This window comes from Tinamus guttatus, unplaced genomic scaffold, assembly GCF_059628265.1.
Source record: "Tinamus guttatus ecotype Peru unplaced genomic scaffold, ASM5962826v1 Tinamus_guttatus_pri_ptg000150l, whole genome shotgun sequence".
Taxonomy (NCBI): Eukaryota; Metazoa; Chordata; class Aves; order Tinamiformes; family Tinamidae; genus Tinamus; species Tinamus guttatus.
Window position 1 is genome coordinate 10,938,419 of NW_028288684.1, and position 17,866 is coordinate 10,956,284.

Here is a 17,866-nt window from a genome sequence, read left to right on the forward strand (position 1 = left end):
TTCTCACAGAGATCCCTTCAACACCAACTCAAAAATCTTGCTAATACATCTCCACAGAAGAAAATAACATTCTTAGCACAGATTTCTGTTCAGTACCTAGCCTGCAAACAAGCTCTTAGATATTAAGCCCTTGGAGCAAGAAGATGGCTGTAAAATGAGTTCTTAAAGAAGTTTTTAAAAAGCTTGAGCGTTTCATAACGGAAGTGCAAAATGTCTCTTGATAAAACAAGAAATACGAACAGCTATAGTTCCTGCCCTTCTCTAATCAGGGCCAAACTAGACCTCTTTGAGGGATAACCTCTGGAGAAGATCTTGATATGTCATGGAAAAAACAAATAAACAAAAAAAAACAAACCAAAAAAGCATACCTATAGGTGTCTTCACTTTCTGAATCATGCTCCTCGTCAGAATCTTTGAATTTATCAGGATCTGGTAGAGTACTTGGATCAAATTCTTCTTCACTTCCGCTGTGTGCAAGGTAGGCCACGGTCTCCTCTCCATCCTGGAATGCGGCAAAAGGCAAGTTACAGGTGAACGAGTCTTGATACTCCCCCAACTCAGTAGTGTGGGTGCTCTAACAAAAACTCATCCTTGCTCAAGAAGTTTCAAAACATTCTCACAAATACATCTTCAAACACTGCTTTACCAATCTTATCAACCTAAATCTACCCAAGCCAGAGGAGATTTGCAGATTTTGGCAGTTGCTAATCTACCACGAGTAGTATGAAACGTTGCCCTTTCCCAGAACCGCGCTGACACAGATGGGCCTACAGACACACGCATCACTTGTACGCCGGGTACTTCACAAAACGCTCACCCAGGTTTCCTTGCAGCTAAGCAAAACGCTGCTGAAGCTGAACTAACAGTCCTAGGGGAGCTCTGGCATCCAGCAGGAGTGACACACGTTCCTCAGGCCTCCTCCAGGAAGCCACCTCTCCTCACAGAGTTCCCCGGCACTCCGTCTCTCCGGCACGTGCAGGAAAGGCTGTGGAGCTGGGACGCCGGTCTGACTCCTGCACCACGAGCACAAGGAAGCTCCTCTCCACGCAGGGACAGGGACACAAGGCCAAGGGCTCCGGAGCGCCGGGCTGAGGGCAGCACCGGGCTGAGGGCAGCACCGCTGCACAGGCCGCCCTGCACAGGGGCGCCAGGCCGAGCAGCACGTGCAGCGGCGCGGGCACCCCCGCGGGGACACCCGGGGGTACAACTGGTTACACACACACAGAGCTCCCAGGCATTGCTAAGCACTACAACCCCTAGATCCAGGCCTTTTACATGGAAAAAGAAAAGTAAATAAACTTTAATTAAATACATTGCTACCTTTTGCTTGCATATCTATACACATACATATGGCTGCATTTCTAAAACAGTGCCCATCCAAACGATCCACCATGCTACAAGCAACATCAGTAAATATTTCATTCTTCCGCTGTTTTTCCAGCTTTTCATCTATCTCCGTCCCCAGGCCCTAACAGCTCACTGCAATTAGGCGCACACACAGCTCACCGCATAAAAACCCCTCTGTGCTGTCTCACACCAAAGGTCCTTTGTATATTTAGATACGCAGGGAGTGAGAGGCCAGGAGCTGGAGGGCCAGGACTAGTCACCACTGCAGAGCCTGTCGCACCCATGCACACCCAGGAGCGCAGCCAGCTCAACAGAAAACTGTTGTGAAAGTTACCTTCTTGTTGGTGACTTCCCCACCGAAAAGCTGAAACTACATGAATTCCACATAGCTGATTTCCATTTCTTTAAAAAGTTAAATATTTGCTCTTTACTCGTCCCTCCCACTGCACCTATTCTTTCAATATGGCCAGCACATACTGACCATGTCCTTGAACCAAACAAAGAGAAACGGCATCCAAAGCTGCAGTATGGAATAAAGTAGTGTTTAAAATGTCCGTGCGAGCCTGAGCGATGCGACACTAACACCTACTGGCAGGCATTCGTGAAGAGTTGGGTCGTGTATTTGCACCCTCGGTTACAGCAGGAAAAGGCTGAGACCGCACGGTAACGCTGAGCAGAGCTTAGCTCTTATCACACACTCACAGACATTATTCTAGAAGGAAATCTGCAGATCTATGGTTAAGACAATACCTGTAGTTAGGCAAATATTAAAATAAATAATTGGCAAGAATATCTCTCTGTTTCACCAGGAATCATGAGGTGATATTTCTTTTAGGTATTGCCTGTTGCATATTCATTAAAGTATTTGTAAGTCCCTGGAACTGTCAAAAACTTTAAAGGGAACATATATCATCCACAGTTGAATAATAGAAACTCATTATTTTTCACTCTTGCTTCAAGTTCATAAGGAGAAATCTTAGGCCTGAACCTCACATTACCCATCACAAGAACTGGAGCAAAAAAAAGACCAAAATGCAACTTCACATGATAAACACCTGTAAAAATTCTGCTGAGAAAAATCACAAATAGGGCACGATTTACAGACAAAGGCTGGCTCCTTCCTATGGCAATCACTATCAAAGACAGGATTAGCTGATCTTGGCCTTCTGCAGGTTAAGCCTGAGGCCAAGGAGAACACTCTGCAGGGGCACAAATTCTTGGAAAGTTCTGCCCCGGGAGGCAACACGTTCAGATGCTGGTGTGTTGGGAAGTTTCCTGCCCTCAGCCCTCCACGCAGCCCCACGTCGGCGGTGATCAGCCCTTCCCCACTGGAGATATTTTGGAAATATCTAAATCTAATCTAATCTAATATCCCTCCTCTGTAAAGAAGCCTGAATAGATGGTGGAGCTCACGTAAATGTGTTGGGTGGGCTAAGAGAAGCAATTGCTGGACCTTTTTAAGCAGGCAAACACATTCAAGTGACAATAATCTTCCAAATAGTGGGATGATGTCTCATTTCTACCAGGCATTAGGCACTTGAGAGAAAAGCATCTATTACAGTGAGATAAAAAGGGAAAACAGAAAAACATACATGAAAGATGGTACATCCATAAAATACATTTTAAAAATCCATACAGGATTTAATTACTAGAATTCACATATAGTAAGTATTTAATTTATAGATAATTCAATTTAATAGGTATTTATTTTTTATCTGACTAAATTTTCTTGAGTTTTACTTCTTCTTACGTTCAAATCCTTAAGCAATTTATCAGTTCCTAGCAACTGGGCAGAAGGAGAGAGGGAATCACTCCAGCACTGTCACTTCTGTGCACAGGACTTTACGTAAAGCTCACTGCTGGAGTATTTCTGATAAATTTAAAGTTTGAGGTTTATTTAAAAGTTGATCAGACTTGATTTGACTCTGACAACATGCTTATGAAATACTGAAGCATTCAGCTCTTTAGAGATGTCACCTTTGGCTTTCGTTAATAATGCATTTAGCTTCTCTTAGTCAGAGGGTGAACGAGGGTGAACTTTAAATATTGTTACTTCTTTCACAGAAGTACACACCTTTTAGAAATTTAGCATATTAAGGTTCACATAAAAGGATACTTAAAGGGGTAAGGTAAACTCTTTCATAAACTAATAGCATTCCAAATTTTATGAATTTTCCTTTTTTTCCACAATTTTTATTCACATAAACGTGAGAGTTTGTTTTGCATCATTTTTGTAATGGAATATACTCACAAAAATGGAGATGTTGGGGCATTTCCTCCCAGCCATCTGAGGCTGGATTCGCCTCATCTTGTGGGGGCAATAACCTGAAGCTCAGGTATTTGATCCCCAGATACAGGTGTCCTGGTGGCTCCTAAACAGAAACACAGCTTTTCATGGAGCTGGGGTGCTTGATCCAGTAGGTGCTTGGAAGATCAAGCCTTAGACCGACACCGGATACTGACGGGGAGCCAGCGGAGCAGAGGGAGTGCAGATGCGATGAAGCTGCCCGCGCCGCGCACCAAGTGGGCAACCACCCCACGGACTACCCAAGGCCCTTCAACGGCCTCCCACCCCAGCTCCACCTCAACTCAACCACAACAGTCCTGCCTGGCCCCAACAAACACCTTAGAGCATCTTTCCACCAAGGCAAGAATCTGGCTACAATCATTTTTTTGTCAGAATCATCTCAAACACTAGTCCTAACAGAGGACACCTGCTTCCTGCTTGGGATTGGTCCTCTCGCTCCTTCGAGGCTTGACCCTTCCTGTCAGAAGGCAGTAAGACGAAGCAGCGCACAAAAGGCTGGGAATAGCAAAGGGCAGGATGTTGCTGCAGGACTTTCTGTTCTCACGGTCTGAAGCATGTAAGCACCCATCAAAAAGCCAAGGATTAGGCTGTGAATAGGCTCCAAAGACCTGGCCAGATGGTGGCCACAGTTCAAACGTGTTTACTGCAGGAAGGTGGTAAAGAAAAACTGAGGAAACCATGTTTGCAGGTTAGCTTTTGGTGACAGATACAGTCTTTGACACTACAATGTCCCAACTTGCCTTCCAAACGTTGGGAGGAGTCAGCCAGTGCTCTGGCTCTCACGTCACTTTGAAGGGACACCAGTCAGGTTCTTCAGTGGAAGGGACAGGTGAGTCCAGGCTGCTGCTTCAAAGCTTTCCCCCTTCCCAAGCAGCATCAGCCTCACCAAGGTTCCATTTCATCCAGTTGTTTTTTGTGCATTTTTAAGCAATCTGACATCTTTGATAATAAAATTAGCATAGCTGAGGTAGCAGAATCCTACTGCATAGCAGTGGTCTCAAATAATGTTCTTAAAATTATTTTATTTTCTTTTGTAGTGTAATGTAACAAAGGAACCTACTTTTTAAATTTCTCCTGCTATACAAGCACAGGTCAGAAACACAGAAAATAGAAAAATCATAAAAAATTCACATTAACTTTCCTTTTTTTTGGACAGTAAAACTCCTCCAGACTATCAGAGTAGAAAACAGACATTTATCTGTATAATTAATCCCTATAAAGTACCTAAATTCTGTGTTAAGAGTTAATAGCAAACATAATTTTATCAGGCCTAACACTTTATCTGGCACCTAAGGGTAAACTTTGATCTAAAGTCAAAATCCCTCTGCAAATGAAATTCACATGAACATAGAGCACCATTCTGAATACATCAACAGTATTAACTTAATTATATATACCTGAATCTTACAGCCAGTGAGGTCAGTACAATTGAGTTTGAAATAATTTTAAATTAGGTACGCAGGATTTTAAAGTCTTCGGTGCAAAGGTATTTAAAGAAGAGCATTAGAAAACTGACTAGGACAGAAAGTGGCTTAAGCTTCAATTCTCGGTGCTTACAGAGCATCAAATCATAGGAGAACACAGGAAAGTGCATCTTTCCTTAGGCTGAGCTCTGCACTGCCCCAAGCACCCGCACCGCTAGATCGATCAACCTCATGCTTTTATTGAACTGCACCTCAGAGCCAGGCGGCCAGTTCTGTCCCATTACTCACCCGGGAACGCTCTTCCAGAGAGGCAGCTACACAGGGATTAGAAATCCCTTTCTAATTTGAAGCCTGCTTTGGCTCATATTTCATTTATACCCGCTTGTTCTCAGCCAAAAATAAAAGGTCCTGGAGAATTCCACCCCGCATTTTCACTGACCGAGAAGGTTTGTGTGTGCACTTCCATATTCTATAAATAGCATTGATTAAGATGAGACTTCCAAAGTCTTCCTCAGCAGCAATTTACAATTTGCTACATTTAAAATTACAAACTCTTGTCAACCTCAAGATCGATTTCTAAAAATTTCTGAGAAAACCCTCAAAGAGTTTTTCGCCAGCATATTTGCTCTTATCTGTACTTGAATTATACAATGGCTACAGCTCACAATTAGACCTAATGCCTTTAATTCTTTATTTAGCTCCTGAAAGTCCTACATGGAATACTTACTGTAAATACATGATATTTTATATTGTTCCTGGCTACGACTGTCAATGTGATTACAGTAAAAGGGCAGCATAATGGAATTCTGATGTTAAAAGTCAGGATAAAACAGTTATAGTGCTAAATGTAATTCATGTTACAGACACGAAAATACAACTCAAACAAGGAAAAATATTAAGAAAATGAAGGTAGCATTGGAAGCAAAATACAGAATGGTATAAAAAATTGCAAACAAAAAGGTTTATCCTACTGCACGTAATAACCTTGATTTTAGAGAGGGATAATTTATCTACATTTCTACTGAAGCAGAAGCTAATAATTGCAGTGTAATGAAGTAAGAGCTCAGCTGCACCATTGCTGTATTTGCCATAAAGAATCAGGCCTGGGATGTTTAAGCAAATCTCCAAGAGCTGCAGTCTTTGCCGTGCCAGCACCTGGACTCAGGGGCTGCCAGACCTACCAAACCCCCTCTGAGCGATTCAGAACATTTAACAGTGCAAAAGCTCTAAAATGGCAGAGTCTAAACATTTTTTTAATCTGAAACCTTTCTAATATTAGATTGTCAGGTATTATTTTGTGTGCAAGGGAACAAGTATTAGTGGACTTTTTTCTTCCCCTTTTTTTTTTCCCCGCCTTGTGCCTTATAAAAAAAAAAAGACCGCAGAGAATCAAACATGTCAAAATACATGTCCAAAAGTCTAAGGGCCGCTCATAAAAAAATAAAAACTGACGTCCTGGAACAGTATTTTTAAATTTATATTCTACACATGTAATCCTTGAACTGTCTCTTTACATTCCCCTCCTCTCTCTTTCTCTTTACTTTTAGGTTCGCAGCAGTCACGGCTGTCAGCCCAAATACAGAAAGTAATTCTCCAAAGTACTCCCTCTGTTCAAACGCTGAGCACGTCAGTGGTCTCCAGGGAACCCTACATATGTCCACAGAGACCGGCCCTCCAGGAGGATTCTCTTTGCGTCGCTTTATGGCGCCTCGGAAGGAGACACGAGGCGCTGCTCCCTTCCCTGCTGTGCAGCCAACGCGCCCTGTCGCCAGGACTGTGCGGCGGAGACTGAAAGCAGCCGTCAGCATTTGTTCAGTAACTGGGATACAGAAACCTTGTAAGTCACGTAATTCCTTAGTTTGCACTTTCCTGAACCAGCTAGTTTGTATTCGGTGCATGAGAGGAAGAACAACGCCGATACTACCCACTGGATAACCATTCCTACCACGGCAAGACTTTCCTACATTCACTGCGCTTGGCAAGTCCAAACGCTAGGCAAAATATGTATGTGGAGAGCATGTTTGCAGGAGCAAAATCATTAATTAAACAATTTCCCCACAGTTACTTGAAGGTTAAATAGTGAAATTTACTTGAACTGTTATTGGTGCTTCTCAGAAGAAGAATATGAAGAATTGCTGCTCCTGGGACTGACTCGGTTGGTCACTGTTGGAATGAGAAACAAATCTGCACACACAGGACCCGTTCAACGGCAGCACTAGCTTCCTGTTTGCAAAGAAGATGCCGCATAACTGAGGCTTATTCAACTATGAAAAGTTGCACGTTTGAGAGTCATTTATTATTAATCATTCTGCTGCAGAATCCATATTCCCAAGTCACGGATTCCACTCCGCTCTGCATTGTGGAACTGCGCAAAGGGCAGCGCCCAACCCCAAGAGCAACTGGGTCAACTCACAGCACGCGAGAGCGGACGAGTGCGGACTGGGGATGAGGAGCACGGGCTGGGGATGAGGAGCACGGGCTGGGGATGAGGAGCACGGGCTGGGGATGAGGAGCACGGGCTGGGGATGAGGAGCACGGGCTGGGGATGAGGAGCACGGGCTGGGGATGAGGAGCACGGGCTGGGGATGAGGAGCACGGGCTGGGGATGAGGAGCACGGGCTGGGGATGAGGAGCACGGGCTGGGGATGAGGAGCACGGACTGGGGATGAGGAGCACGGACTGGGGATGAGGAGCACGGACTGGGGATGAGGAGCACGGACTGGGGATGAGGAGCACGGACTGGCGGGGCACAGGGGAAGGAGCAGTCTAGGTAAGGTGAGGACACTGCACTCCCCACCCTGCCTTTCCTCTCTCTGCCTGCAAGGAGATCCACTTCCACAGTGGAAGGGCAGCTGCCCCCGGGCAGCTTTTGTTAAGTGAGAGGAGAAAGAGGAGACAAAACCCCCCAGAAAGCAGCGAGAAGGGAGCAAGCCGGTGGTAAGGGGTGAGAGCTAAACTCTTGGCACCAGCTGAGTGATGACAGGCCATGAAGATGCTGAGCATTAAGGGCCTGCAGAGAGGCACAAAGAGCAGTAACTTTGCAGCAGCATTTTGAATACATACGAATGGAGCAAAATAGCATTCACAAAGGAAGGAGGAAAGGACGCTGCAGAAGTCAAGAGAGAAAATGACAATATCCCTTGATGACAGTTTTATCCACGTGAACAAACAGCACATTCATGCCTTAGAAATGCCAAGTGGGAGGAAGATAGATGTATATACGTGACACAAGATCTTTTAGAACTACCAGCTAATTGAAAGAAATACAATTTTCCATCTTTTTTTTTTTTTAAGGCAACTGCAAAGCAAAATACAAGTTAAAAATAATTGCTGAGAGTTACTGTTACTCAGAGAATTCGAGATAAATGAAACGGCATGTGTGCAATAGAGCCTGGAAATGTCATTAAGGGTACAGGGAGAAGCAACATAATGATTCTCTTTTGGGAAAGAGATAGAGATCATGTAATTTATCATCTGTGGAAAATAAAGGGACAAAGGGAGGATTAAGAAACATTTAGATATGCAGCGATTAAAAACAATACTAAGTTATTGGCTTAAGTGAGAGATAGTAATGATACACACAGTGACCAAGGAAGATACCAAAGGATATTGTTTTTTCCTCGGAATTGCCTAATCCATGAAACATTGGAGAAACAGGTTAAGACTTTAATCTGGGCAAAAAGATAGAGCTGGAGTAGAGACAGAACTACAAGTCATTAGCACAGAAATGAATTTGTGTTCATGGATGAGATTTCTCCATTGATAAGGAGGAGAAGGAAAAAAAAAAAAAAAAAAAACCAAGAGGCAGTGCTGGGCAAAATGTTGTAATGGAAGGACACTGAAGATGATGCTATTCCTGCAACTCTGAAGAGAAATTACTAGAGAAGACAAGGACCAAATGTTATAGTGGGCACACCTACCTGCAAAACCTCTACAACACAAATACTACTAAAATGAAAACCATGGCTGACCCAGATGAGGGGAAGGCCAGGGAGCACAAAGACCTACACGTTCTCTGAGAAAGGAAAACAGAGATAGAAACTGAAAGCTGGAAGCTGCAGAAGGCAGGTGCAAGGCAGAAATCACCAGTGCCACTGGAGCAGATATCATGGAGGGGACAAGTGAGCAAGAAGAAGCCTGACGAACATCAGGGCTCTCAGAGAGCAGGATCCACGTGAGACGAAAATCAGAGTGCAAAAATGGTTGAAAGGATGAAGTGAGGACAACTTCCATCAAAAGTTGAGCATCTGCCTCACAATGTTTATCAGCAGTGCCTACGTGCAATAGATCATTAAGGAAATCAGGCCGCCCTATCTCAAACAAAAGTCTGGTTTTTGTACTGTCAGAATGTTCTAACGTATTTCCAGTGATTAACAACTTCAGTCTTCTGCATTTGAAATGCAAATACTAAGACATACAAATATTAAAACCAGAAAATCTGGCACTCATCTGAGTATATAATTAGTATATGGGATGTTTAATGGATTTCTCTCCACCCCCCAAAAGTCCTCAGCCCATACTTGCAGTAAATCAGTCTCAAACATATTACAGGCATTGAAGTCATCTTTACAAATCTTAACCTAGGAAATTGCCATTTTCAACTAGGGACATATTATGCCTCTCTCTTGCTCATTCACTTGCCTGTTCATTTCAGCAACATCTGAAAAATCTTTATATTGCATAAATAATGTATTATATCCATAACAACAAGATATAGCACACCGCATGATTGATTACCTTGGCATTTAGCTCTTGTGAAAATAGCTTTTGTGAAACACGGCTCTATTGGAGCTCTGGAAAATTACATTTTAGTAAAACTGTCTAAGTGATCAAACTTAGGTACACTTAGACAAAATGTTATTAACTTGGCACAGAGAGGTAGTAACTTTAACGTTCCAAACTGCGCGAAAACAAAGTCACTCTACATTTGTTTCTTGAGAAAGCAGAGACAGCGAAATCAGGGTGGACCAATTTAAACTGGTGATTAAAACCTCTAACCGTAATCATGATTAAAATCAGTAAACACCTAATTCACCAATGTGTCTCGTTTTACAGTTGTGAGTATTCTAAAACAAGGATATTTTTCACTGTCTTTTACAAAGACATTGGTACTATTTTAGGCTAAAATGCACATCACATTTATTTAATCAATTTATACAGCTTAAAATGAATCCGTTTAAGACTTACATTAGCAAATGGTAAATATGCCATTGCTTATTTACCAAGTGATTAATTTTTTAATCATGATTAGTGACAAGTTGACTTTTAATCCATCTGAAATTGAAAGATTTCAAGCAGAGCTTTCATTATATAGTGTATATATATAGTAAATTATTTTTAAGCTATTGCTATTAATGAATTAAGCAGAACTATTTTAGGTATAGCAGATACACACAAGAAAAAGTTTACCCAAATAGTTTCTGTATTCTAAATTAACATTCATTAAAGTTGACATTCTTTGCCACTAAGAAATATTTTTTATTGTGTCGGTGCATCCCCTCTTACAAGATTTTGGGATGGCTAATACCCTCAGACCTAATTTCTATTCACCAGCTGAAAGAGGAAACCAAGAATAAACAATGATTTTCAGTTCTTCAAATTCTAGCAGGTTTTTCATCCTCAAATGTACCATACATTGAACTGAACAAATCAAATATATTTAAATTAAGAAAATATTACTTCTGAACCTGGAAAAGAAGCAATTGCTATAAAAACACCGTTTGGGAACAGCTCTCTAGATCATAGAACTTTACCGACAACTTTTTATTGCTTGCATTCTTTATCATTTTGGTAGATTCTAGCTATATTGTTCCTTGCTACTTTTCATTTTACTTACAATTTTTAAAATCTCAAAAAATGTACTTAAAATGTATATTTAAATAACTGTTTTGATCTTTTTACTGACTTTCATCTACCATGTGCTAATAAGCGTAAAACAATTTGAGTTTGGTGGGGTTTTAATCTCTGTCTCCACATAACGGCAACATACAAACAGAACATCAAGGGGAGTTAAGATGTGCAAGTTTTAATTGCATTTATATAAAAATAAACCACAGCATGCTTAGAAAGCTGTCATAAAAAGTAATTCTTATCCTGTCTTCACTGCTCATTTTGAACTCCAGTGCAAACAGCTCTTTGGCTCCTCCGACTCGGTGTTATGCAACCTGCTTGCAAGTGGGTTTTGCAGCACATTAGCAAGTACTGAAAATGGAAGGAGCGAACTGAGAACGGGATCTTTCGGTTCGTGCACAGGCACACTGAAAGCTCGGTGCACGGGTAACACCAAACCCCGCGGGTAGCTTGGCTCGCCCGCAGCAGACACGGCGAGCAGCCGGGCCCCGGGCTTGCTCCACGCGGCCAGACGTGTTCACGGCCTCCTCTGGAGGCCGCTCCAGCCTCCTGAGCTGTGTTCACAGAAGCCGCCTCCTCCACCCCTCTCCAGGGAATAAGCCACGGCTGCAACATTCCCAGCCTTATTTTTAAAGCCTTTAGCCATGGGGAAACCATGCTCTCCTCACACAGTTTACTCAAGGATTCAGCTCACCATAGCACTGCTGGCTCATTATTTTAGGATCTGTAGTGATCTTCCCTTTCACTAACCCCATACTTTTTGCCCCGAGGGAGTGAGCTCGAGCTCAGGTTGCTCTTCTCCCCTTCAAGGACCCTTCCTACTGCCTCAGCCGCTCTCCTCCTGCTCAGGCCTTCCACCACTGGGATAGGGCTCCCAGGGCAACTCCTTCGGTGTGGCGAGGGACGGGGAAGGGAGCGGGAGACGAGCCAGCAAGGTGAGGAGCGGAGGAGGCTGCCGGCAGGGGCTGGCGCTGCGGGGCAGCGGCGCTCCCTGCGGCCGGGAGCCCCGTGCGCGGCAGGAGCGCCCTGCTCCGCTCCGCGCAGCTCCCGCAGGCTGCGGGGCGCCCCCGAGGCCGGGCCGCGGCGACACGGGCGCGCGGTCCGAGCTGCGGCCCCTTGCGAAGCGCTCGTGTCCTCGGCAAAGTCCCCTGGGACTCAGCGCACCCAACAGCAACGGCAGCATAACGCCCCGTTCAAAGCACAACTTCCTAAGCCAGGAAACAACAGCCACAACAGCAACACTCGTAAAAGGCTCTACCATTGCAGAAATAAATGTTTGGGAACCTTTCCTAAACAGCTTAAGGTTTTACTATACGGGATTTACTCTAAAGTCTTGCTATTATTTCCTTTAAATCCTTTCTCAAGATCTCAAGACTTGGACACTTTGAACCTACAAAACTGCATAATGTTATTTGTTAAAAGGACAATTAGTAGTCACTGATATTTACCGATTTAATCCCAACAACAATCTAAAACCATAAAACTATAAATACCCCATACACAGAAATTACATTCAGCTCACACTTGCTCTCACACTTGCCAAACAATTTCCTAGATTTATATAATTTCTTAAACTCTCAAATTGTCTAATACTTAAAATAGCAGATGAAAACTTTTTTTTTGCCTTAGAAACTTTTTCATCTGTTATGTTAAACAAACAAAAGCCTTTAAATGTGACTTTGAAACAATCTTTAACATTAATACAATTTTTTCAAGACTTAGCAGTATTTCTTCATTTGAAAAATGATGGAGCTCTGTGCCTGGTCCTCTTTATGTAAGTACCAAGTCTTTGCTAATAGAATATTTAATCTTGAAAATAATATTTTTCTTTCTTCAGAACTACGATTCCTCAGAGCAGACAAGTGTAGAATTTCAGCGTCATGAAGTCGCTAAAATTATTTCCTCCTGAGAAGTGCTACCCAATTATAAAGTCAAGTTATGGTTTGATTGTATCCGCAAACTTATCTCTTCACACATGTAACTTAAATGTGTTAAGCTTCCTTTTTAAGTTCTCGTAATTTTGTAAAATTTTGAGGGTACAATTTAATGACCTATATAAAATAAATAAATCATTTGTTATATTAAATTCTACTTGGCATACAATATTAGCACAGAGAACATTTGCTAGAGGTACTGTTAAGTGAAAATCCTTGTTACATTATGCATGATTCCCCAAAGCACTGAGTACATAATATCCATCATTAAATTCGGAACCAAATTTAGAAAGAAGTACATTCAGACCTGTGATCAGCAATCTGACATCTCCAGTTACGAGTTTTAATTAAACCTGCTTTTTGTATTAAATCTCCTTCTATTAAATAGGCACAGAATCGTGGTTTACACATTATGCATAACTAAAAAGAGGTAAGAAAGTTATTTGTAAATGGCTTTTCTTAAAAGGACATCATAATTCAAGGCCCTGCTCCATGACTTCTCTTCACAATTCTGGTGAAACGGCAACACCACTGAACACAGCCTGCCTCCCTGCTCAGGTGCTGAGTGAGGTACCCCAGCACCTCACCAGCAATCTATTTCAACACAGGTATTTTGTTTGTGAGATAAGCTGATAATTGAGATATTTGAATTAAACGTAACATTGATTATTCTTCTGCCTGGAAGTAAATTATTTTAAAAACAAACAAACATACATGCAAACAAGGGATTCCCAGGCACCTCAGGTACATCGAACTATCCTTAGGATTCCAAAAATCCCCCTTTTTTTAATTACTGAGTAACTTTTTACCATTAAACAGATTACATCTAATTCTCGCTCTGTTTTCCACACTCTACATCACATTTCAGGAATCTTTATAATTTCCTGTACATCTAGATGAAGGTCATAAGGCTGAAGTCATAACTTCGAGTTGCACTAACAAGTTTCTCATACAGATCACAGAGTCAGAGACAAATGAAACAGAAGCTACTACAAGTTTCAGATAAGCCAAGATTCTTTGCAGAAAATAACCTGAAATGCAAGTATTTTTATAATGTTTCTTGACAACACCATTCCCATAAAAGCAAGTTTTTTGTAAATGCTGATGAGATGCTGCATGTCAAGTTAAGAACACACACACAAAAAAAGCAGCAAAACACTTGTGGGTAAATTGCAAACTACGGTCAAATAATCAGTATCAGAAAACATTTAAATATTAGAAAGTTGTTTTGATTCTGACTTTTTGCTTTGATGCTAAGATGTTGCTAAACTGATTTTATTGCAGGCATTGCAATAATTTGTTTATTAATTTTTACATTCCTCCTCACCTTTCTAATGTATTCAATGCTTTTAACATATTGCAATCACTTCTGTTTTGTTAAAGAATGATCATTTGTAAATGAGGAAGCACCAAATTATGTAGCAGAGCTTTGGAAAAGAATGAGAAGAAGAAATAAACCTCCTGCATGCTAAATGACACCAGGGCCTACAAGGCTCACAAAAGCTACTGGGCCAGAATGTTCTTGCTTTTATTCTACAAATGAGCCACATTTGTTCAAATTCAGAGATGTCAAACAGAAACAGAATGAAGACAAAATTTAAATGGAGATTTTGCCAAACTAAGTGCTCCACTCGCAGGTTCTTTATTTATGAAGTCTCTTTGCAGTGCAGGTGAAATGGCAAGAAGCAATATACTGCATATGCTGTAATAAATCAGAAGTTTCAGCTGCTAATCTTGATTTTCTATTCTACATTTTGAAGAAGTCAAACAAACAGTAAAAACAGAATAATTCTATAGATGAACACCACCAGAATTTTGGAGAAAAATTTGAGAGCCATCATGCACACTCGACACAAAATGGAGTTGAGAGCATTAGCTCTGTAAGGTTTCCAAGAAAGAGCATGATAACCAGTTTTTGTTTTAACTGAACTGCAGACTTCAGTGCAGGAGTTGTGTTTCCCATGGGAAGACTCAAGTCCCTGCACTTTATATAAGTATAAAATATATTATATATGCATACTTATACTACGTATATATGTATATAAAGTATAAGTATATAATAAATAAAATTACAAGAAAAAATATGAAGAGGCATATTACATATGCATTTTTCTGCAGATCGTAAAGATTTCTATCTGGACCTAGATTGAAGAAAATGCTCTTCAACTTCCTGATTCTTCTAAAAAAAAGCAAAATTAAAAAATGTTTTTATCATCTTTAGCCCTCCTCACAAAGAAACATGGAAACAGAATTTCAATAACTCGAAATGAAACTCCCGAGGTCAACTTTCTAGAACGGAAGAGACTTAACGCACGTTGTTTTTACCCCGTCTCTCAAACAAGCTGTTCTATAGGAGCGGCCGAACGCAGGGTGCCCGCAGAAGCCGGGGCTGCTCCGAGGTTGACGCCAGGGCCCGGCCGCGGCGCCCGCCCCGGCTGCGAGCAGCGGCTCTGCCGGCCGCGGGCCCCCTGCCGCCTCGCAAACCGCGCGGGAGCCCCCCGGGAGCGCGGCCGGGGCGGCTCTTGCCAGGCCGTGTTACCGAGTGGGCGCGGTAGCTGTTCTGATGGCAGAAAAGTTCTCACAAGGACATGGAAACCCGATGGCCCCTTTCCCTCTGCGCACCAACTGCTTTCCATATCTTAAAGAAAAATAACTGACCAATAAAACACTGAAAAATTTCACACTATTACAGTTCAATGGGCATTTCACTAGCCTATCTATAATTATCACTGCTAATTCATTTACCTGCACATTTAACCAAACCAATTAATTTTGCTTTACACATTTTCTGATTTCTTTATTGTGTTGTATTATCTGCTGTATTATTCTTTTTATTTCAACTCATTTCCATTTAAGGCTCCGTTAATATGAATGGTGATTTACTCTATCACATGCTAAGTGTTCTGAGAATACTTACACAACTGTATCTATTAGATGCTTTCCTATAGTTACAGATTTATAACATTTAACACAAGCATGCAGAAGAAAATATAATGTACTAGCCTGAAAGGCTGCAAGACTGATTACATCAGTGAATTCATATACAAGAAAACACATCCCTAAGTTTATTATCCACCTTAGTTACTAGCAGATGTATTTATTTCTCCACTAGTACTTCCAACAAGAGATAAACACTATTTTCAGTAGGCAGTTTTCTTTCCTCACAGAATACTTCACCCTATCTGAAGCCCAGAACAACAGGAAGAGGGTCCCATGTTATCCAGTGCAAAACATCACACGCCCAATCCCTGCATCTTCACTCAGGCTGGGAGTTTCCTTCGCACCGCTGCATGGTGGGGAACCCCTGCGGAGATGCTTGGCACCAGTTTCACTTCAGGAAATGAATTCTGTGTCTACCAAACCAGATGAGAGCTGTCCTTAATCACATCAACTGACACCTCTCTGTTAGTAATCAACATTTATAAGACAAGTTATGAACAAAAAGCAGCCAATTTCCAGTTAGTTTAGGCTCTGGGGGAGCAGGTGCATTTTACTCTAAGCTGTTCCGAGTGAAAGCATAAAAATAGAGTCATGTGTCCAAAAAAACCCACAGTAACAGAACCACAGAATCACAAGAGGATTGAGGTTGGAAGGGACCTCTAGAGATCATCTAGTCCAGCCCCCTGCTCCAGCAGGGACACCTAGAGCACGTGGCACAGGGTGCACCCAATACTCCAGGTGCGGCCTCACCAGAGCTGAGTAGAGGGGCAGGATCCCCTCCCTCGAGCTGCTGGCAACGCTCCTCCTGATGCAGCCAGGATCCCATTGGCCTTCTTGACCATGAGGGCACATTGCTGCCTCATGGTCACCTTGTTGTCAACCAGGACTCCCAAATCCCTCTCCATAGAGCTGCTCTCCAGCAGGTCAACCCCTAATCTGTTCTGGTGCCTGGTGTTACTCCTCCTCAGGAGCAGGACCCTGCACTTCTCTTTGTTGAACCTCACGAGGTTGCTCTGCCCAGCTCAAATGTTGGGCAGTGTCCAGTCTCTCCCAGAGAAGCTCATCCTGATCACCTGCCTGCAAATGCCACTGGCCCGTTACAGCAATATCCTATTGCAACGATCCAGGATCTCACATTTACTTCTGTGTGTTAAAACTGGCACATTAGCAACTGCACATTAGATGACTGATCAAATTCTGCAATCCAAATATCTCCTATAACCTCATCAAGACAAACTGCATATCCCACTGATCAAGAACTTACAGGGAAGCCTGGATTGAGTTTGTTCTGTGCATGTTCAAGTAACGTGGTTTTGATTGTAAAATTTTTATCAACCACTTATTTATAGTGCCCTGCCTTTAATCTTGGCTTAGATGAGGTTGATAAAGACTAGGCTAAGATCAGGCGCAATTATGCTTACTAGTGACATGAATAAGTATATGCTTTTAAAACAAATCCTAATCATAAGCATTAACTAGTAGAACACACTGCTATATGTGGCTACTTACAAACACATCAGCAGGCATTTTGAGCATCAAACTTCTGACTGCTTTGCCACAAGGTGTTGGAGTTTGGGACTTGTTTTCCCAAACATACAGGTGAGTTCCAAAAGTGCAATTTTAATGCAAACATTTACACTGATCTGTTTAAAGAAAACACTAACACTATATTTCTAGAAGTTAATGGATAATCTGACAGACAATGGCCTATTTCTAAATGTATTAAATTTAGAAAATGGCAAGGACAGTCTCTTCATTTTAATCTCCTTACTGAGAGATTGGGAAAAAAAATATAAATTCAGTCATTTAGGGTATTTAAGTTTAATTTTGCTCTAGTTCCAATTACTTTTTCTTTAAAATCACATTTGACATGAGAAACTTGTTCCCTTTAGCAGTTTAACTGTTTATGTGGTGACACTCTAGATCAACAACAATTAAACAGCTTGTGGCTTTAAAACCACTCGAAAAAAAGGAAAAAAAAAAAAAAAAAAGGTATTTTTAAGCCAGATGATGCCCCAGCCTGGTATAAGAGGAGACAGGCAGTTATGTAAAAAGGTGGTGGG

At 41.9% G+C, this 17,866-nt stretch overlaps 1 protein-coding gene across 1 annotated transcript in view; it reads right to left on the reverse strand.

Moving 5' to 3' along the window:
- The window catches only part of DDX10 (DEAD-box helicase 10), a 146,811-nt gene that overhangs the window by 11,987 nt on the left and 116,958 nt on the right, over positions 1 to 17,866 (reverse strand). Inside the window, exon 17 of the mRNA XM_088522229.1 lies at positions 369 to 502. Coding sequence (XP_088378355.1) covers positions 369 to 502 — 134 coding nt within the window. The remainder of the gene's footprint in view (positions 1 to 368; positions 503 to 17,866) is intronic.